A 23696-nucleotide genomic window follows, 5' to 3' on the forward strand; every position below is an offset into this window, starting at 1 on the left:
TGAATTCTTCATAATGGGGTTCATCAGGACACTAAGATGATAATTAAGAACTGTGCAGCCTTAGCCAGGTTTGGCTCAGTGGATAGAGCGTCGGCTTGCGAACTGAAAGGTCCCAGGTTCGATTCCGGTCAAGGGCACATGCCCGGGTTGTGGGCTCGATCCCCAGTGGGGAACTTGCAGGAGGCAGCCGATCCATGATTCTCTCTCATCATGGATGTTTCTGTCTCTCCCTCCCTATTCCTTCCTCTCTGAAATCAATAAAATATATTATTAAAAATAAAAAAAGAACTGTGCAAAACTGTTAGGCCTCTTTTCTTAATACTGGCCCTCAAAATAGCCCTTAAAAATCATTGTAAGAAAACTTGGCTGTCTGTTCATAACACTGTTTCAAAAGGAGAAATAACTGTGTATCATATAAACTATTAACATTTAATTATATTTATCAATTTATCTTTATGTGTGTGTATATACATATATGCATATGTGAAATTATGCATGTCTACACATACACACTTTTTTAAAAAAAATGTATTTTATTGATTTTTTACAGAGAGGAAGGGAGAGGGATAGAGAGCTAGAAACATCGATGAGAGAGAAACATCGATCAGCTGCCTCCTGCACACCTCCTACTGGGGATCTGCCCGCAACCAAGGTACATGCCCTTGACCTGAATCGAACCTGGGACTTTTCAGTCCACAGGCCGACGCTCTATCCACTGAGCCAAACCGGCTGCAGCCGTGGGCCAACTACGGCCCGAGGGCCGGATCCGGCCCGTTCAGCTGTTCTGTCCGGCCCGCGGAGCCGAAAGAGCGGAGGGTTCTCTTGCTCTCCCCTCCGCTCCTTTACTTTGAATTTATATTAGTTCACACAAACACTCCATCCATGCTTTTGTTCCGGCCCTCCGGTCCAGTTTAAGAACCCATTGTGGCCCTCAAGTCAAAAAGTTTGCCCACCCCTGGATACATACTTTCTTATTGAACCATCTGAAAATAAGTTGCAGACATGACACATCTTGGCTTTCTTTTTAGGTGCAGTTTGTCTAAACAGTCCCTGTGTTACATTGCTACCACTTCCTTCCCCTCTATTCACACTCTGCCCATATTAGCACCCCCTACCTTGGTAACCCATGTTGATAATCAAGAATGTACCCTTCTGTATTTATTCCATGCTCATTAATTACATGCACACATATACTTATGTGTGCAGTTTTGCCATTGTTACAAAAATATGGGATAATATGTACATTTTTCTGCATCTTGATTTCCTTATTCAAAATTACCTCAGAACTCCTTTAAAGTCAACTGATTTAACTATAATTAATTTCTGTTTTTAATATCAGCTTGAGGTGTACTTCACATACCAAAAATACACTAAAACTATACAATTCAGTGGTTTTAGCATATTTACAGAGTTTGCAACCTGACCACCATAATCAATTTGAGAACATTTTCATTGCCCTAAAAAGAAACCTGGTATTTATTAGCATTTACTTCTAATTTTCCCCCAAAGTCACTCCCAGTTATTAGCAACCACTAATCTACATTCTGTCTCTATAGATTTGCTTATTCTACCCATTTTACATAAATGGAATGTGTGGTCCTTTACCACTTGATTATTTCTCTTAGAATAATATTTTCAAGGTCCATCCATGTTACAGCTTTTACTGTATTATCTGAATATTTTACAATGATAAGGTATTAGGAAAAAAACAAACTATTTAAAATTTATGTTATAATGTTTTATTTTATTAACAATAATTGACTGTGGAAGTTATATAGGTGATCATTTTACTAGTTCAGGGGTGGGGAACCTTTTTTCTGTCAAAGGCCATTTAGATATTTACAACATCATTTGCGAGCCATTCAAAATTATCAACTTAAAAATTAAGCTGTTATATTTGGTCAAACATCTAATTAACTTGCCCCTAATGCCTTGGCAGGGCCAGAGAGAATGATTTTATGGGCCTTATCTTGGGCCAGATGTTTTTCACCCCTGAAACTTTTATCTATGTTTGATACTAATAAAAAAGTAGGAAAACTCCATCAGAATGTTTTCTGTGATTGCATTATTGTAATACTTACATATTAAATTTTTATTATTTTTAAAAATATATATATTTTTATGATTTCAGAGAAGAAAGGAGAGGGAGCGAGAGATAGAAACTTCAATGATGAGAATCATCAATGGGCTGCCTCCTGTACTCCCCTCACTGGTGATCAAGCTTGCAACCTGAGCATGTGCCCTGACCTGGAATGGAACTGTGACCTCCTGGTTCATAGGTTGTTGCTCAACCACTGAGCCACATTGGCAGGGCTACATATTAAATTTTAAAATCACTCTTAAATAAAGAGAAAAATGCCTTAATTCAAATTTCTGAAAATATTCTACTCTTGGTTTTTGTTTAAGTTTCTAAGTTATTTGGAATTTCATGTTCTCTGTTTATTAATTACATTTTTAAAATATTACTCTTTTTCCAGGTACATAGGCCTGTCATCAGGAAATAATGCTGGTTTTGTGATTTCTTTCTAATATTTTTGTCTGTCATCTTGCCTTATTGCATGGGCCAACACATTTATTAGAACAGTTTTGAATGCTCATGACTAGTAGGCATCCTTCTTTTTAATGGCAATCTTTTGTTCCAGTTTTAAGATTTTGTGATTTTTTATAAGGATTTATTGCATTAAGGGTGTTTCCTTCTAACATTAAAATCCTATATAATAAAAGGGTAATATGCAAATCAACCGAACAGCAGAATGACCGGTTGCTATGCTGCTCACTGACCACCAGAGGGTAGACGCTCAACGCAGGAGCTGCCCCCTGTTGGTGAGTGCACTCCCATGGGGGAGCACTGCTCAGCCAGAAGCCAGGTGAGTGCAGCAGCGGTGGCAGGAGCCTCTCCTGCCTCCGAGGCAGTGCTAAGGAGCAGGGAGCAGGCAGGCGGTAAGGAGAAAGGGGTCCTGGACTACAAGAGGGCGCAGGCTGGGCTGAGGGGACCCCCCACCGAGTGCATGAATTTTCGTGCACTGGGCCTCTAGTAGTTAAGTAAGAACAGAACAGTCAAATCAGATAAATGAAAAAAAAGTAAGATGAAAACAAATCTAAAATGTAGAACCAAAATGATACCTAAAGGTAGAGTAATAATTAGCTTATGGGATTGCTAGAAATTCTTAAATTCAGGCAAAAAAACCTGTTAGTTCTGTATATGTTCCAAATCTCTGTGTTAAGAGTAAAATAAGAACAGCAGAGAGATGTTAACAGAGCCTGTGAGATCTGAAATACTGGGACAGCACTGGTGCATGCCCAAATGAGTCTCACTGGGTAAACCCTGGGGCTCATGTGTGCTTGTAGATAAAAGCCCACCTAGAAGAAAGTATGCCAGTTCCCCAGTAAAAACATAGACATTCTTCTTAACACTATTTTAAGGAATGGTCATTTTGTCAAAGATTCAAATTATTGGATGGGTTAGTTGCCTTGTGCATATATTCTTCTTGAATATACACAATGAATATGATTGTATTCTTATGAATATATTCTTTTTAAAAAAAATATATTTTATTGATTTTAGAGAGGAAGGGAGAGGGAGAGAGAGATAGAAACATCAATGATGGCCCTGACTGGTTTGGCTCAGTGGATAGAGTGTCGGCCTGCGGACTGAAAGGTCCCAGGTTCGATTCTGGTCAAGGGCATGTACCTTGGTTGCGGGCACATCCCCAGTAGGGAGTGTGCAAGAGGCAGCTGATAGGTGTTTCTCTCTCATCGATATTTCTGACTCTCTATCCCTCTCCCTTCCTCTCTGTAAAAAAAAATCAATAAAATATATTAAAAAGCCGAAACCGGTTTGGCTCAGTGGATAGAGCGTCGGCCTGCGGACTGAAGGGTCCCGGTTTCGATTCCGGTCAAGGGCATGTGCCTTGGTTGCAGGCACATCCTCAGTGGGAGGTGTGCAGGAGGCAGCTGATCGATGTTTCTCTCCCATCGATGTTTCTAGCTCTCTATCCCTCTCCCTTCCTCTCTGTGAAATATCAATAAAATATATTTTTTTAAAAATATATATATATATATTAAAAAAAAGAAAAAGAAACATCAATGATGAGAATCATTGATCAGCTGCCTCCTGTAGGCCCCCTACTGGGGATCGAGCCCACAATCCAGGGCATGTGGCCCTTGGCCAGAGTTGAACCTGGGACCTTTCAGTCCGCAGGCTAATGCTCTGTCCATTGAGCCAAACCAGCTAGGGCATGAATATATTCTTAATGAATCTATTGATATTAATTACATTTTAAATTGAGATCAAAATTTCCTACATGTATATTGAGCTCAAAATATGATCAATAGTGCAGGGCATGAATATGAATATCTGCTGTTGAAAATATGAATATAGCCTTAATGAATATATTGATATTCATTAAATTTTAAACCAGGTTCAAAAATGACCCAATGTGAAGAACATAGCTCATGAATATGAATATAAACTTATGAAAATGTTCATGAATATATTGATATTCATTAATTTAAAACTGCATTAAAATGTTTTCCCTGTAGGGCAGAGAAGAATATATTCATGAATATATTCATAAGGAGGATATATTCATGAATATAATCATCATAAAGAATATATTCACATTTATTGAATATATTCATGACGAATATATTCATAAGAAAATTTAAACTACTCTACAAATCTTTGCTTTTTACAAATTAAATAGTTCTTAAAATGCTGCTATGAAGTAAATACTAAAATTTTATTGAAATCTTCAATACATGAAAAAGTATAAATTTGGTATAATCAGTGAATTGATCTATTTACAAATTGTCTCCTAGTGAATATATTTTGGCAAATTAATTTGAAATCCACTCTCTCAACATGAGATGAACCATTATTACAGCATCTATTCTGGGAAAACCAAGACAAGAAAGAGAGGATATTGAGACTGCTGGGCTTTCTGAGTACTCAAAGAAGATCGATTAATGACACTAAGGAAATGATAGTACCCGTTAGACATGATGACACTGCATGACATCCAAGGAGCAAAATACTCACGTAAATGAGACTGGTATGTCAGGCAGTGGATTCAGCCAGACATTGTTATTTCAAGTTCCTGTTCATCTCCCTTGGGTTTACATTCTTGAGACTGTATAGTGTAGTAAAAGAGTGATTTCTGGGGTTGAACCACCTACATTTGGAAACTAGACTCCACTTTACTGCCTCTATACCTAGAGTGTGTTTTTTTAATATATAATTTACATGCAGTAAAATGCACAAATCTTTATATAGATTGATAAATTCTTACATATGTATACACCATATGAACACCAAGAAAAATGTAAATCAATTTCATCACCCTTGTGCTCCTTAACCCTCTAAGGATAACCACTATTCTGACTAGTATCACTATAGATTGTTTTGCCTGGACTTGAAATTCATATACATGGAATGTACAATAAATACTCTGATATGCCTGGCTTCTTTCACTGAGCATAATATTTCTGAAGTTTATTCATTATCGTTGTATGTATCAGTAGTATATTCTTTTTTATTGCTGTCCATGGTATGACTATACGGCAGACTTTTAATGCATTCTTTTGATTTTGGGTTGGTTCCAGTTTGGGGCTATTAGGAATAAGACTTCTATTTATATTTTTGTGCTTTTTGTGGACACACACACTCATCTCTTCAAAGACTTACTTGATGAAAGGATTATCATTGTAGTATATTACCTGCCTAATAGGTATTAGGCAGCACATCTGCTCTGTTTTAAGACAAACTGATTAAAAAGGAAGTTTTAGCAGTAAAATACAAAATAACTAAATATGAATATAACTAAAAAGGCTGCTATGTAATATTAATAGCTTTTAGTTTAGATACAGAAGGGAAAAGTTGGAACGGGTCAGTTCAGAATAAGCTTTCCAGGTCTCGGAAGGATCTGGGTCTTTTCTTCTATCAGTAGATGAGTGGAGAAAAATGCTGGGGTACATTTACACAATAGAATACTACTTGGCTGTAAAAAAACGAAGGAAACCTTACCTTTCATGACAGCATGGATGGACCTGGAAAGTACTATGCTAAGTGAAATAAGCCAGTCAGAGAGAGACAAATACCATGTGATTTCACTTATATACAGAATCTAATGAACAAAATAAGCTAACAAAATAGAAACAGACTCATAGATACAGAGAATAGACTGACAGCTGTTAGAGGGGAGGGTGTTGGAAGATTGTGTAAAAAAAGTGAAGGGACTAAGCAAAACAACAACTCATAGACAAACAATAGTATGGTGACTACCAGAGGGGAAAGGGGTGGGGGGAAGTAGAAGAGGGGGAAGGGGAGATAAATGGTAACTGAAGGACATTTGACTTTGGGTGGTGAACACACAATACAATGTACGGATAATGAATTATAGAATTGTCCACCTGAAACCTATATAATTTTATTAACCAATGTCACCCCAATAAAATCCATAAAAATTTAAAAAAGGAAGAACCATCTACTTTACATACAAGTCTGAGTAAACAATTATTAAATGTAAATAGGTGCTGAGTGGGCCATTTCTTGTGAACACCTTGGTTATATGATGTTTTGCATGTGATACTAATTTTCTTACGTTTGCACAAAGAATTCTATAAAATGCTTCACTCCTTTGTTAATTTCACCACTAAACTGTGAACGTCTCAAAATCAGTACCCATTTTTGTTACAGTTACTATGCTACAGCATCTAGTACAATTTATTGTACATAGAAGACACCTAATCTTTTTTAATGAATAAGTATAAGAAATATGTCTATCATGAAAATACCTTATTATGGATGCTTATAATATTTGTAAGAGATTTCAGCTGATACATCAAGTCATTGGAATGTAGATTTTCCTACAATATTTATATTTTCCTAATGATGTTTGTGTTGCTATTTTGCCTATTAACTAGTTAAAGGTGATAGATGTGAATCCTTGTCTGTCTCTATTGTCTTAATAAAGATGTTTTGTTTTCCTCTGTGTACCCAGTTTTTGTGCACTAAAATCCTCCTTCCCACATTTCCATAGTATAGTACATTTATTTCTTAGTCCTTTTCTTAATCTGTGGCCTTCTTTACTATAAAGTGGAGGGAAGTGTCTAGCAACCTGTAAAGTTTTAAATTTTTTCTATACTATTAGACTTGAGTGAATGTTAGAACTTAGAGAATCCTCAGAAACCACCATCCAACCCTTTTATTTTATAGATCAAGACCCTGAAGTCCCAATTACTTCGTCAGTCATGCCACATGATTTTATAATTGCTTGTTTAATTGTAGGCATTTCCAGCTAGACTTTAAACTCGGTGGGAATGGGGATCACATCTGTCTTATTTAATGCTATATCTCTAGCACTGAGTGCAGTGCTTGGAACAGAGTAGAGCAGGTTGTACTGAATAATGTTTCATTATGACAATGAGATGCTGTAGGAACTTAATTCTTATTTCTATCAATTAGCCTAAAGTAAAATTTGTTTCACTATATATCATTTTGCTTAAACTTGCAAAACCTATTAATGACATTAAGTGAGGACTGATGTTCAGTTATTGATGTTGAATAAATAAATAAATACATAAATAAATATTGGTGAAGGGCCTTGTAGCTCAAAGCTGGTGAGTCCCAGTTTAGCATATTTAAAGTTGGACACATATTCCACCAGTGTAGAGAGTCACGGTTTATGGAAATGATTAATTTCTTTACATGTCTGGCAAGCTCCACAACTTACACATTTCCACACACTGTTCCCTGGCTTTTTCCCCCTGCACACTGGCTTTCAACATGCAGAGGACAGTTAGGACAGCAGTTGACCAAAGAAATATCAAAGGATGTGCTGCCTCATTTTTGCCTGGCAAATATGTAATTTCCTGCTTGATAATATATAACCTCATGAATGGTGGACGTGGATGGGACTGTAACAAACGTCATCTGTTCAGTCCCCTGATTTCTCCTTCCCAGTACAGTTCTTTAGCTTGACCTTTGTAACTCTCCATGCTCTTCCAACCTATTTTTCGTAACTCATATCTGGCTACTTTCCTTAACCTACTCTATTTTCAAGCAAATGAAAGTGTTGGCTGTTCTCTGTACACTCTGAACTTCCAGCTTTCTTGCTTTACTCAATGTTGTTTTTCCTCATTACTCTGTATAGCCTGATTCTACTAATTCAATCAGTCTACAAATATTTATTATTTTTACAATATGTATTATTTTTAATTCAGAGAGGAAGGGAGAGGGAGAAAGAGAAACATCAATGATAATTATTGATTGGCTGCCTCCTGCACACCCCACACGGGATCGAGCCCACAACCCAGGCATATGCTCTGACCTGGAATTGAACCGTGAACTCCTGATTCATAGGTTGGCACTCAACCACTGAGCCACACCAGCCGGGCCACAAGTATTTATTGAAGTCTCATTAATCTTTGAGAATCCGCCACATTTGCTTAGTAGTCTAAGTCTGTCAGACATTAATTTGTTAAAATGGCTTTTACACATCATTAACATAGTTCTCTAGCATTTTAAAGCAACTTCTTTAAATCCTGCATTTTTGGAAGCACTTTTAGTTTCAGTTTACATTCATCCTGCTTTTATGTGCTCAGGTGTTTGCAGCATCCAAAAATCAGAAGGAGAGAGTGACATAAACAAGTTCCCAGGAATAGACACTAGTATTAGGTGGGGGGATGTGGGGGGCAGGGTGCAGGAGGAGTTTGAGTGGAGGAGATGGTCAGCTCATTGGTGAATATTTTTTAATATGACAGCTTTTGTTTCCCTTCACAATCTCATGATTATGGGGTTGTAGTTAATGAGCATCTTGGTAATAAGGACTTTTGTGCTTTATTTGTCAGAGCAGTGCGTGTTTGCTCAATAATCTGTTAGAGAATTTAGCTCACCACTCACTCAGGTCCTGAAGTGAGTGAATGTTCCTCATGAAACCCCTGGAACATGCTTCTTTAAGTTGTCATATTTTGAACTTTCAGAAAGTTTGGTACCCTGACAGGATTAAGGATCTTTGGGCTTAAGCCTTTATAGTTCCTTGTTTCTAATGCCTAGCCTGCTTTCACTGTGTTCAAAGTAGTCCATCCTTACTGTTTACAGGCTTAATGTACATGCAAGTGTAAAAATAGATCGCCAGCCCATGGGAACCCGGCTGGTGTCAGGCAGGGTCATTATAAGAGACAATCACTTTTAGCATGAGAGGTTTAAAAATCAGAAATTGATGATACCCCTTCCCCCATGTCTTCATGAAACAGTAGTGCTTAATGTTCAAATATCTTATAATACAGAGATGATTGCCAAGAAGCTATCAGCATGGGTGATTTGGGGATTACTAATTTAAAAATAAGGAAAATCTCCCTTCCTTCTTTCCTTCCTTCCTTCCTTCCTTCCTTCCTTCCTTCCTTCCTTCCTTCCTTCCTTCCTTCCTTCCTTCCTTCCTTCCTTCCTTCCTTCTCCAGCACCTTAGATAGGGGTTGTAGATCATCACCATTTTACTGTCCCTGTGAAGTGATATTAACTAGATAACAGTTTTTTTTAAAATTGATTTTAGAGAAAGAGGGGGGGAGAGAGAGAGAAAGAGAGAGTGAGTGAGTGAGAGAGAAAGAGAAAGAAAGAGAGAAAGAGAAACATCCATGAGTTGCCTCCTGTATGTGCCCCAACTGGGGATTGAACCTGAAACCTGTGCATGTGCCCTGACTGGGAATTGGACCCAACACCTTTTGGTGTACAGGACAATGCTCCAACCAGCTGAGCCACATCAGCCGGGGCTAACTAGACACCATTTTGAAATACATTTCTTTTTTATGCTACATGATGACCATAGTTCAAGGAAATTGAAGTAATTGACATATGGGAATATCTTGGGTAATAATGACTTCTTGTTTTAATTATTTCCCTTTAGGAAAGACACTGCTGATCCTGTAACATGGAGGATTGCCTTCATACCTCTTCTGAGAATCTGTCCAAATTGGTCAGCTGGGCCCACAGCCATGGGACTATTTGCAGCCTCATTCCTAACCTGAAACACTTGCTTTCGGAAGGTTCTCATGGGAACCTGACAGCAATGTGGGGCTGTAGTGCTGGCCATGCTTATCACTGGCCACTGACAGCTACTTGCAGAGCTGGCTCCCAAGAGAGGGTCTGTTTCCAGGATAACAGAAGTTTTAACTCGGATAGTCCCAGTATAATTGGAGTGCCCTCTGAGACACAAACTAGCCCAGTTGAAAGGTACCCTGGGAGACCAGTGAAAGCGAAGCTAGACTGTAATCGGACCAGAGACTCTTGTGACTTCTCTTACTGCAGTGAGCCCTCTGAACTGGATGAAGCTGTCGAAGAATATGAAGATGAAAACACCCTGTTTGACATGGTATGTGAGTCTTCTGTTACAGATGAGGATAGTGACTTTGAACCCCAAACCCAAAGGCCTCAAAGCATTGCTCGAAAAAGGCCTGGAGTACTCCCGTCTTCTCTCCATTCAAGTTCCCAGGCTCAGATGATTGATGAATGCAGCAATGATGTCATCATCAAGAAGATCAAACAAGAGATTCCTGAAGATTATTACATTGTGGCCAATGCAGAGCTGACTGGAGGAGTCGATGGACCAGCCCTATCGTTGACACAGATGGCAAAACCCAAGCCTCAGACTCATGCTGGCCCCTCTTGTGTAGGGTCTGCTAAGCTAATTCCCCATGTGTCATCTGCCATCAGCACAGAGCTGGACACACATTGTGTGTCTGCATCCCCCTCTGTGATGTCCAGACCAATCGTCCAGAAGACCACCAGGGCATCTCTGGCTTCACCAAACAGAGGACCCTCTGGCACCCATGGCACCAGCCAGCAAGTGGCCATGCAGATGCCTGTGAGCACATCCCATCCTAACAAACAGATCAGCATCCCTTTGTCTGCCCTGCAGCTGCCTGGACAGGATGAGCAAGTGGCTTCCGAAGAGTTCCTGCCCCATCTGTCCAGCCAGGTCTCCTCCTGCGAGGTAGCCCTTTCTCCTTCGGTTAACACAGAGCCAGAAGTGAGCTCCAGTCAGCAACAGCCCCAAGTCGCTCCAACCATAACCACCGAGGCCATGGCACAGTGCATACCAGGTATGGCATGTGAGGTGACAGTGAGTCCCTCAACCACGTACATCAGAGAATTCTGCACCGTCAGCACTTCTAAAGCCAGAGGCCCCGTTAGGTAGAATTCGGGCCTTTAATATTCTCAGAAAGATAGAATAGTGAAATGTGTTATATCTAGGTGATGCTATAAAGGAAATTCTGAATTAAGGCCATCCATCCAGTTGATGTACCTCAGGACTGAGAGGACAGCCGTAGGATTGTGCTGTTGAAAACACGTGGCTAGATTTAAGGTTTGTATCTGATCTTAAGTTGAATTTTTATGTAGTTATTTAAAAAAAAAATGTATGCTGTCCTATTAGTACCAAGGTATTTGGTTGCTGTTTGAAGTCAAAATGATGTTGGGTTAGGCCAGTGGTCGGCAAACTGCGGCTCGCGAGCCACATGCGGCTCTTTGGCCCCTTGAGTGTGGCTCTTCCACAAAATACCACGGCCTGGGCAAGTCTATTTTGAAGAAGTGGCATTAGAAGAAGTTTAAGTTTAAAAAATTTGGCTCTCAAAAGAAATTTCAATCGTTGTACTGTTGATATTTGGCTCTGTTGACTAATGAGTTTGCCGACCACTGGGTTAGGCATATAATGACAATAGACCTAATGCTTTACCATTATTATTTATTTGTCTGAACCAACTGGGCATTTCTATTTATTTTAGTTGATGTGGCAGTTTAAAACAAGTTATTTTTAAAAACAACAAACATTTCTCAAGTATTTGATCTCTTCTCTCAAAATTTAAAAGAATCAGATAGCTTGCATTTCTATAATACATGGGGTCTAACAGGAATGGATTGAGAGGAGAGGGAAATAATTATCTGTAATTCGAACATCTCATTTCTGTAATTTTAACATTCAGTACTTACTTAATCTGGGTTATTATTATATGAAGGGGGTTTGGATGTCATGCTTTGAGGCTCATGCTTCAAATCTAAAGGACCAGAATTAGAAACATGGAGAAGGATGAAGAGACATGCAAAGGATAGAGAGAGCAGAAGTTTGTGGCACATTTTGGTTTCATTTTAGTCCCTCTCAAGAAAGTCATGTATTTTGTGAAAAGCTTCCTAGCAGCCTGAGGTACCTGTGCCTTTATCCTATAACTTCCTAGAATTAAGTTGCTTTACAAAAAGCTTTCCCAATGTTAGTGTCAACTTTAAGATCCCCAAAGGAAACCTTTGATATATGATTTTTTTTTAACACAGTCATGGTATAATAAAATATACCATTGAAAATATTTGTATCTTGATTCAAAATTATGCTTTTGTTTATTTTTCTTTAATTTTAAAATAATAGCTTTCTTGAGCTATAATTTATATACTATAAAATTCACTCTTTTAAAGTATACAATTCAGTGGTTTTTGGTATACTCACAGACTTGTGCACCCATCACCACTAACTGATCCCATGCCCACTAGCAGACAATGTTTCCTTCCTCCAAGCTACTGTCAACCACTAACTTTTCTGTCTGTATGGATTTGCCTATTTTGCACATTTCATATAAATGGAGTCATTATGTAATCTCTTGATATGGCCTTCTTGCACTTAGCATAATTTTTTCTCTTTTTTTTCTTTCTTTATTGATTAAGGTATCACATATGTGTCCTTATCCCTCCATTGCCCTCCCCCCCCCTCCGCTCATGCCCTCACCCCCCCCCCCCCCCGGTGTCTGTGTCCACTGGTTATGCTTATATGCACTTAGCATAATTTTTCAAAAGATTAATCTATGGGCTCGCACGCCCTAGTCAAGATGGGGGAGTGCTTGTGAGAACCCTGCCCCTGGCGAATTGTGGACGACTGTGGTGGGGCCTTTACCGTGGGTACCATAGGCGGCGGTATCTTACAAGCAGTCCAAGGTTTTCGCAGTTCTCCAGTGGGTGTGAGCCACAGGCTGCGAGGGAGTTTGACAGCCTTTAAAACCAGGGCTCCGCAGTTGGGAGGTAGCTTTGCGGTGTGGGGAGGTCTGTTTTCCATGATCGACTGCAGCCTGGTTCAGGTGCGAGGGAAGGAGGACCCTTGGAACTCCATCACGAGCGGGCCTTGACGGGAGCCATCCGGGCCGCCAGAAACGGACCGGTGGCCATGGTGGGGTCAGCTGCGATGGGCGGCATCCTTTTGGCTTTAATCGAAGGAACTGGCATCTTGTTGACGAGATTTGCCTCGCACAGTTCCCCAATGGGCCTCAGTTTGCGGACGACCCCTCCCAGCTGCCTGTATCGGCAGTACCAGTAGGACTTCTCCGCGAGGGCGCGGGGTCAGGAACGGCCCTCAGGACATCAGTACAGGCGGTTTCTAGACCGTAGGTGAGACAGCTGCGGCCAAAGAGGCCATGCAGAGATATTAGCATTTTTTTCTATTTAAAGGACATGGGGTGGGGGTGTTAAAAGATAATCCACTTATTTATTCGCCCTGGAGTTCGTTCATGATCAAAGTAGGTGTCTGATATCTTTAAGAAGATGCAGGACCACAGGGCACACAGCGGTGAGCTTGGCCACCGTCTCCTGGGGGACTTCTGCCTGGCTTGTGTTCTGTTAGTCAAACAGCAAAACTCCTGGAGCTTGCTCCTTCTTCGAAAAGAATAAAAAATAAAAGATGAATCTATGTTGTAGCATATGTCAGCATTTATTTTCTTTTTATTGCCAAATAGTATTTTATTGTGTGGATGATACCATATATTTTTTTCTTTATCAGTTGATGGACATTTAGGTTGTTTCCATTTTTTGGCTATTGTGAATAATGCTATTAATAACATTTGTGTACAAGATTTTGTGTGGACATATATTTTCATCTCACTTGGGCAGCTACCTAGAAGTGGAATTGCTGGGTTATATGGTAACTCTGTGTTTCTGAGGAGCTGCCAAACTGTTTCCCAAAGCGACTCCACCATTTTACAGTCTCACCAGCAGTCTAAAAGGTTCCTATTTCTCCACATGTTCCCCAATACTAGTTATTTTCTATGTTAAAAAGATAGTTCTATTTGGTGCGTTAAGTAGTATCTCATTGTGGTTTTGCTTTGCACTGCCCCCCTGACTAGTGCTGTTGAACTTTTTTTTCATGTGGTTATTGGCCATTTGTATATCTTCTTCTGAGAAATTCAGATTATTTGTCCATTTTCTAATTAGATTGTCTTTTTATTGGTGAGTTGTAAGAGCTGCTTATACATTCTGATTATCTCCCTCATCAGATAGATGATTTGTAAATATTTTCTCCCAATTCCATGAGTTGTCTCTTCCTCCGTCCCTCCCTTCTTTTTGTTTGTTTTACTTCAATCTTTTAATAACAATATGGTTTTTTGCTGATCCTCATATCATTAGACACAATGTTATCTTTATTAGATTGAGAAAGTCTTAGTACTAGGAAATCTGATTCTTGATAGATATAGGATATAAGTAGTACTTTTTCACTTAAATAGTTGTGAGTCTGTTTTATTTGTTTCTCACTACCACCCCCCCCTTTTTTTTTTGTAAAATAGGAGGCTTAGCCTGACAGAATTTTCTGAGTTCTCAATTTATATTGGAGAGCAGAATTGTATTTTACAAAGTGGATCAGTTTCCCAAAACTGTGAAATTGAGAGGAAAAAAAACAACAACCAAGAAAATGGAATCTTATGAGAGCTATAAAAGGCAAACAGGACCAAGGATAGCACATAACATATATAATCATAAACTATGATTTGGCTTTACTCTCAAAGGAAAGATTAGTTTAGCTTGGAATTGAACCTTCAAGAAAAAACAGTATGAAGAGCGTGATGGGAATTTTTAAGGACTGATCCTGATATTTTGATCCATTGTTCTGTGGAAGGATTATATTGCTAAGATGTTATTAGCTTTAGAGAAACACTGTTTGGATTGGAAACATCAATGGGACAGATAAATATCTGGCATTTTTCTATTGGAAAAGAGCTAGAAAGTCAACTTATAATTTATCTTGTTCTACAGAGCCCAAATTATTCTTTGTGCTGTAAAAGTTTTACTTAGTTGTTTTTGTATATTTATAGCAAATAGTTGTACTATAAATGTTTTATTTATTTGTTTTTGTATATTTATTTATAAATAGTCTGCATTCTAAATGTAGTTTTTAAAAAAAATTTAGAATCCAGTGCATCCAAACATATGTGAATAAATATGTACAAGATGGCCCTAGCTGGTCTGGCTCAATGGATAGAGTGTTGGCCTGTGGACTGAAAGGTTCTGGGTTTGATTCTGGTCAAGGGCACATGTCTGTGTTGTGGGCTCGATCTCCAGTAGGGGGCGTATAGGAGGCAGCCAATCAATGATTCACTCTCATTGATGTTTCTATCTCTCCCTCTCCATTCCTCTCTGAAATAAATAAAAATATATTTTTTAAAGATATGTACAGATGGACCTTACAAGGTTAATATGTAAAGCATTACTTAGAACTAAGCAAGGAGGAGAGGTTCTAAAAGAAATAGCTGAAAGCAGAATCAGGTATTTTTATTTTTTTTGTGTGTGTGTGTATTTGTCTTCGACTTCACAAAGACTTGCATGTTTATTTTCTCAGCAGCCATGTTCATAATAGTAAAAAACTGAAAACAATCCAGATATCTGTCAGCTGGTGAATGGAGAAACAAAAAGATATATCTATACCATGGACTACTCTTCAGCAATATAAAGGACTAAAGTATGGATACATGTTACAATGTGGTGGAATCCTGAAAACATTATATTGAGTGAAAGAAGCCAGACTTTAAAAAGCCACATATTATATGATTCCCATCTGAATGAAATGTTCAGAAAAGGTAAACCTATAGAGACAGAAAGCAAATTAGTGATTTCCTGAGGTGGGAATCATTACTGCAAACAGCAAGAGGGATCTTTTTGGAGAGCAGAATCAGGTGCTTTTAAAGTGGATGTTGTATAGGCTTGAGTCTTTATTAAGTCACTGTAGAAATGCTGTGTATCTTTTTTTTTATTTTTTTAAATATATTTTATTGATATTTTACAGAGAGGAAGGGAGAGGGATAGAGAGCCAGAAACATCGATGAGAGAGAAACATCGATCAGCTGCCTCCTGCACACCTCCCACTGGGGATGTGCCTGCAACCAAGGTACATGCCCTTGACCGGAATCGAACCCGGGACCCTTCAGTCCGCAAGCCAACGCTCTATCCACTGAGCCAAACCGGTTTCGGCTGCTGTGTATCTTTGAATAATATTTTTTAAATAAATACTTTGAGTCAGTCAGAAACAAAGATAAATTGTCCCACTTTGTTTAGTTTCTCAGATGCCATTTAAATTCATTTCCCCTATTGGAAAATCATTCTTACTTTTGTTCAGAACTAAACTCACAAAGTTACAATATTTTAACCAGGTTGTGGATAAACATTTTTCACGTCAATTCTATCATACTGCTCAACCCAAATATTAGCAAATTGTAATGAGTAAAGAAGACATACATCATTTGAAGAATTATTGGCTATCTCCCATTAGCTTAGATTCTGTTAATTTTTGAGGTTTTTAATCTGGACATCTGTCATAAATTTAAATCTCTGTTACATCATGAGTTGAGAAGCAGTGCTCCGGGGAATGCAGGGTCCACTCTCTGGGGCACATGGATATTTCATCTGGGTACCGTAAATTTGAACCCGTCCTGTGTGTGAGAATTCCCACCTTTGTGCATCTGCACTTCCGCATTGGAGGGGCCAGGAACTTGCTTTCCAAGCTCATATATTTCAGTGAGGGCTGTCCTGTGACCTTGGGCACATCAGACTAAGCAGAAGGACCTGGAAGAGGCTGTTTTGGCAAATACAGTCAGTTTGTAGAGGCAGCGGGAGCAGCATTCCAGCAGCAGTTCCAGTGTTTGAGGCCCACGCTGGAGTGTTGGTGGCTGGATCGTCTCCACCAAGGCACATCTGTGGGGTGGTCAGGGCCTGATTTGTAGACACCTCCAAGTCTGATTTACTGGTGGTCCAGGAAATGCTGTGTGTGTGTGGCCTTTATTAAATTATTTTTCTGCCTAAAGCCAGCTAGACTGGGCTTCCATTGTTTTAAACAAAGAACCTGGAGGAATACCACCTGGAAACCTAGGAAAGATATTAACCTCTCCTAAGTGCGTGAAAAAGAAAATAATTTTCCTTTTGCCACTAGGTTTGTATTTTCATCTAAAATATATGACATCCCCGTGGTAAATAATCACTGGCACCATGATGCCCCTTATCGTGTGTTATCTTGCTGTACAAATTGTGACGGCGACCCATGGGATGGTAGACAGAGCTTCTTCTCACCTTAAACCATCCCTCCTTTCCCAGTGGGAGTTTCTACTGAAATGTGTCCTTTGAGAGGACAGCTCCTGGTAACATATTCTCTGAACCCAGAACGGGAGAAGGAGGTACTTAGTGAAGCCTTTGCTTTCGGAACAGGGCTTTAAGGGCATAATGGGAAATAGGAGAAATCCCATCTTGAATATTTATTTAAAGTCAATTTTGAATTATTCGTTTTCCCATAGGAATAACTTTTTTCATGTCAATTCACATGATACTACTATTTCCTGAACTGATCTATTTTATTTCTTTACCATTTTTTTTTCAATTCCATCCCTTGTGGAATGATATTATATTGCTAAGTGGGATTGAACAGCAAAATCACCGGGAGGGAGCCCAAATAAGGAGGAAATTAGGAATCTGGACATTGACATTTCATATTGCCTCATATATTTCATTTCTTTTCTTCCTTTTTCTTTACCTTCCATTTCATTTTCTTTGTGCATAATTTCCTTGCCTTGCTATCGGAGTGGTGGTAAATGTGGGAAGTTTGGTTAGGTCTGGTGAAGGGGAGTGAGCTTTATTTCATTAGGCCTCCTAGAAGAAAGTTAAGGGACTAGTCAGCCGTGGGCAAACTACGGTCCGCAGGCCGTATCCGGCCCGCTAGGCTGTTCTATCCGGCCCGCGGAGCCGAAAGAGCGGAGGGTTCTCTTGCTCTCCCCTCCGCTCCTTTACTTTGAATTTATATTAGTTCACACAAACACTCCATCCATGCTTTTGTTCCGGCCCTCCGGTCCAGTTTAAGAACCCATTGTGGCCCTCAAGTCAAAAAGTTTGCCCACCCCTGGACTAGATGCTTACCTAATTTATTCATGTCTTTGTTAATACCAAGGAGGCTTTAATGGAACTGGAAGCCTTAATGGAATTACACAGCACTCTCCTCTTCAATCCCAGTGTCTTTCACAGAGAACACATGTGGCCATTGTGTTGATAAATAATTGACGATGAGAACGTATCTTAGGGAAAAATTATGTACCGGATCCTAGGAGTTTCTGGGTCTTACTGCTTAATGTTAGCCACATCATCTAAAAGCAATAACCTTGTTTTATTCCTCACTCACCTGAACGGCAGTGAAGAAATCAGCCCTTCTCCCCGGTAACATATGGGACTGCATGTCCATGGAAAAGAGAGTAAGTGAAAACCTGGATGAAGTTATGGACCCCTAATATGTTGCTGAACACTGTGAACCTTTTCAGATCTGTACTACCAGCACACCTTTCCATAGCCTTCGGAGGCTTCCTTCCACCCCTCTGTTGAGCATCACAAGGTCTCATTATTTCTCTACTTGAAGATCACCAGTCTTGACCCTCCTGCTTGAGCCCCTAAGTATCGTAAAGCCCTTCCTCCTCAATCAATAGAAGGGCAATTCTCAGAGTGGTGATGGGGGTTATGTTAGGTTTTACCAGATACAGTAGAAAGCTGGTAACGATGATGCATGTAAGGATCTGGGATGGTCATCTCCACCCCTGACCTCTGAGCACTCCCTTCCTTCCTTCCTGCAATGCAGTTCTCAGAAAATAGCTTTAAAATGAGCAGTTTTCAGCCTGTTTTCTACTCTGGGGAAGAGATATGGAAAGGGAATATGTGGCTAAATGCAGTCATTCTGTTGAAAAAGAATTGACTAAAAAAATAAATAAATAAAAAGAATTTACTGTATTGTCATGTATTTTCAAAGTATTTAGGTTTTTACACAGGCAGTTTTACCAAAAATGAAAACCCATTATAACTTATATAGCATATAATATATAACTTATACACACCTTATTATAAAACTGTAGTCATTTAAATGGAATGTATCTGACACAAAGCTAGACTAATAGGAACGGAACAGACTGATAACCCAGAAACATGCCTACACATATATGGCTTCTTTGTGTGAAAGAGATGTCATCACAAATCAGGATAAGGGATGGACCAGTCGATGAGTAGTTTTGGACAGTTGGTCACCCATGTGGAACAAAATCGAATTAGTTCCTTACCTCACATCAGACATGAAATAAATCCCATCGGAAGATCTAAACGTGGATATATAGAACTTAAAACTGTTTGATGGAAATCTTGCAAAATGGCTTTGGTGTCATAATGAGTTTTTTAAAACATGACACAAAAAGCACAAACCATAAAGGAAAAAAATTGAAAATGCTGACAGTCTTAAAATAAAAATCTCAGCTGAAACAGGGGAATCATAAACAAACTTAAAAGACAAGCAACAGTCTGTGAGATTATTTCAAGTTCATAACCAAAAATATTCTAATACAGAATATATAAAGAACTGCCACAAATCAGCAAGGAAAAGGTCAAATAATCCAGTAGGGAAATGAAGAAGCTTTTCTGATAAGAGGAAACCTATACAGTTAATAAATATATGAAAAAGGCTCAACCTCAATTGTAATCAGGGGGATGCAAATCAAAACAACAATGCGGTACCATCTCACACCTGTAAGAATGGCTGTTATCAACAAGTCAACAAATGACAAGTGCTGGTGAGGATGTGGAGAAAAAGGAACCCTCGTGCACTGCTGGTGGGAATGCAGACTGGTGCAGCCACTGTGGAGAACAGAATGGAGTTTCCTCAAAAAACTAAAAATGGAACTCCCATTTGACCCAGTAATCCCACTTCTAGGACTATATCCCAAGAAACTAGAAACACGAATCAGAAAGGATATATGCACCCCTATGTTCATAGCAGCACAATTCACCATAGCTAAGATTTGGAAACAGCCTAAGTGCCCATCAGCAGATGAGTGGATTAGAAAACTATGGTACATCTACACAATGGAATACTACACTGCTATAAAAAAGGAATTCTTAACCATTTACAGCAGCATGGATGGACCTGGAGAGCATTATGTTAAGTGAAATAAGCCAGGCAATGAAAGGAAAATACCACATGATCTCACTCATTTATGGAAAATAAAGAACATTATAACCTGATGAATAAAAAGATAGATACAGAGGCAGTAAAGCACCAAACGGACTGTCAAATTACAGCGGGAAGGCTGGGGAGTGTTGGGGAGGGAGGGACATAGATCAACCAACGGACTTGTATGCATGCATATAAGCACACCAATGGACACAAGACACTGGGGGGTGGGGTGGGATTAGGGCATGCGACAGGGTAGGGGAGGCTGGGGGGAGGTCAATGGGGGCGGGGAAGGAGATATATGTACTAATATATGTAATATTTTAAACAATAAAAATATAAATAAATGTAAAAAAAGAAAAGAAAAATGCACTATTGTGTACCTTGCAACTTTGTGATATTTACTCAACCTCTGTCAGTAGATACTGTGATGTCATTTTCATTGGAATATATGCATTAGCCAGATCTGCTTTTATTAATGTAGATCAACCTTGAAAAGAAAGTTGCAGGATAATATTTAAAACATCATATCTTTCTTTAAAAAATTGTTAGATAATTGCTGTGTGTTACACACACACACACACCACATAATTAATTATGAAACACAGTGTGAAAAGCAATACCCCAGATACGTGATAGTGCTTACCCTTGGGAGGAGGTGGTATAAGAATGAGTGCACAGGAAACTTGAACTGTATCTGTAACATTTTCTTTTAAAAATGTTTTTTTTAATTTATTATTATTATTATTATTTTTTTTTTTAGAAAGAGAGGAAGGGAGAGGGTCTAGAGAGATAGAAATATTGATGAGAGAGACATTGATTGGCCGCCTCCTGCAAGCCCCCTACTGGGGATAGAGCCTGCAGCCTGGGTATGTGCTCTGACCAGGAATCAAACCAGGGACATCTTAGTTCACAGGTCGATGCTCAATCACTGAGCCACACTGGCTGGACTATAACGTTTTCTTTTTAAAAACATGTAAAATAAATATGACAAAATAGTAACGTGTTAAATCTGAATGACAGGAACATGAGTTTGTGTTATACAAGAGGCAATGTAAGCACAGGGCTTAATTATGGAAATCCAGACACATTGCCTGGATTCAAATCCCAGCTCTGCTACTCGTTTTGTGGGTAACTTTGGCAAGCTACTTAACCTGTCTGTAGCTTAGCTTTCTCATGTGTAAAAGAAGAAAATAATATGTCTATGTTACAGGGTTGACATGGGATTAAATTAATTTTTAGAAAGCTTTCTGATCTATGGTAAGCATACTCTAATATTATTCTGTATGCTTCTCTGTATATTTTAAAATGTGATTACTTTTACTTTTTTTCAGTTTATTTTTATTTTAAAAAACGATTTTAAATATAATAATGTTACAGGCAATGAACCTTAATATTTTAAGAAAAACTACCTTATAATAATGTTACATGCAATAAACATTACTATCTCAAGAAAAATGATTTTAAATGTGATAATGTTACATGCAATAGACACCAATTATTCAAGAAAAGTGATCTTACATATAATAATATTACATGCAGTAAACATTAACATTTCCAGAATAAACGAATTTTAAGTATAATAATATTACCAAAACTACTAACATAGTATAATAGCACAAAAGTTGTAGGAAATATTAAAAATCTGCAAATAACAGGATTACTTCCATTATGTTCTAGAATATTTTCCCCCTCTGGCTCTATTTTTGTTCATCAGTTTATGTTCATTATATTCCACAAATGAGTGAAATCATATGATATTTATCTTTCTCTAACTTGCTTATTTCGCTTAGCATGATTCTTTTAAAGTCTCTTTTGTCGGATATGAGTATTGCTACTCCAGCTTTTCTTTTCTTTTTCATTTGTTTGGAAAATTTTTTTCCACCCCTTTACTTTCATCCTGTGTGTGTCTTTTCTTTTGAGATAGGTCTCTTGTAGACAGCATATAGTCGGGTCATGGTTTTATATCCATTTAGCTACCCTACACCTTTTGATTGGATCATTTTGTCCATATACATTTAGGGTTATTATTGAGAGGTACTTATTTATAGCCATTTTAATTCTGTAAGGCTAGGTTTCTCTCTCGGTTTCTTCTTCTCAGCAATCCCTTACAGCAGTGGTAGGCAAACTCATTAGTCAACAGAGCGGCAAACCAGTTTGCCGACCACTGCCTTACAGCAATCCCTTTAGCATTTCCTGTAATGCTGGCTTGGTGGTGATGAACTCCTTTAGCCTTTTTTTTTGTTTGGGAAGCTCTTTATTTGACCGTCTATTTTGAATGATAGCCTTGCTGGATATAGTAATCTTGGTCTCAGATCCTTGCTTTCCATAACCTTGAGTACTTCATGCCATTCCCTTCTGGCCTGTAGAGTTTCTGATGAGAAATCAGATGTCAGCCTTATGGGAACTCCTTTGTAAGTAACAGTTTTCTCTTGCTGCCTTTAAGATTCTCTCTTTGTCTTTAATTTTTGGCATTTTAATTATGATGTGTCTGGGCGTGGGTCTGTTTGGGTTCTTCTTGTTTGGGGTTCTCTGTGCCTCCTGAACTTGTGTGACTTTTTACTTTACCAGGTTAGGGAAGTTTTCTACCATTATTTCTTCAAATACCTTCTCTATTCCTTTCTTCCTTTCTGCCTCTTCTGGCACACCTGCTATTCAAATATGTTACATTTCACATTGTCCCACAGCTCCCTTAAGCTGTCCTCCTGTTTTTTAATTGTTTTTTCTTTTTGGTTCTCTGATTGACTGATATTTTCAACTCTGTCTTCTAATTCACTGATTTGATCCTCAGCTTCCCCTAATCTGCTGTGTATTCTTTCCAATGTGTTCTTTATTTTGTGTTATGTCATTCTTTATCTTAGGCTGTTCTTTTTTATAGTTACTACTAGAGGCTCGGTGCACATAATTCGTGCTCGGAGGGGGGGGGGTCTCCTCAGCCCAGCCTGCACCCTCTCCAATCCGGGACCCTTCGGGATATGTCCGACTGCCGGCCTGGTTAGCCCTCACGGCCCCCCTGCCGGCCGGGTTGTCCCATGCAGCCTGCTGTTCAGTCATTAGGTCGTCCCTCACTAACCCCCCTGACGGCCTGGTCACCCCACACAGCCTGCTTGTTCAGTCATTTGGTCATCCCTCACTAACCGCCCTGCCGGCCTGGTCGTAGGCCAGCCATCTTGTGAGGGTGTGATGGTCAATTTGCATATTACCTCTTTATTATATAGAATATCTTTTTTCATACTGTTGAGCATTTTTAACATCATTACTCTGAACTCTGTTTCAGATAAATTTCCTATCTCTGCTTCATTTATCTCTTCTTCTGGAGAATTCACTACTTCTTTTATTTGGGGGTTGTTTCTTTGTTTCCTCATTTTGGTTGTCTGTTGGGGTTTGTGACTATGTTTTAGGTAGATCCTCTATACCTCGTAATCTCTAGTGCAGGACAGT

At 39.0% G+C, this 23696-nt stretch overlaps 1 protein-coding gene across 3 annotated transcripts in view; it reads left to right on the top strand.

Annotated features, from left to right (window-relative positions):
• Nucleotides 1–23696, top strand: part of KIAA1958 — a 101538-nt gene that overhangs the window by 23106 nt on the left and 54736 nt on the right. For all 3 annotated transcript variants that reach the window (XM_080667754.1, XM_080667753.1, XM_080667755.1), the window contains exon 2: nt 9903–11097. In XM_080667754.1, coding sequence (XP_080523880.1) covers nt 9927–11097 — 1171 coding nt within the window. In that variant the 5' untranslated portion in view covers nt 9903–9926. The remainder of the gene's footprint in view (nt 1–9902; nt 11098–23696) is intronic.

The sequence above is a fragment of the Plecotus auritus genome (assembly GCF_963455305.1).
Source record: "Plecotus auritus genome assembly, chromosome: 5".
Taxonomy (NCBI): domain Eukaryota; kingdom Metazoa; phylum Chordata; class Mammalia; order Chiroptera; family Vespertilionidae; genus Plecotus; species Plecotus auritus.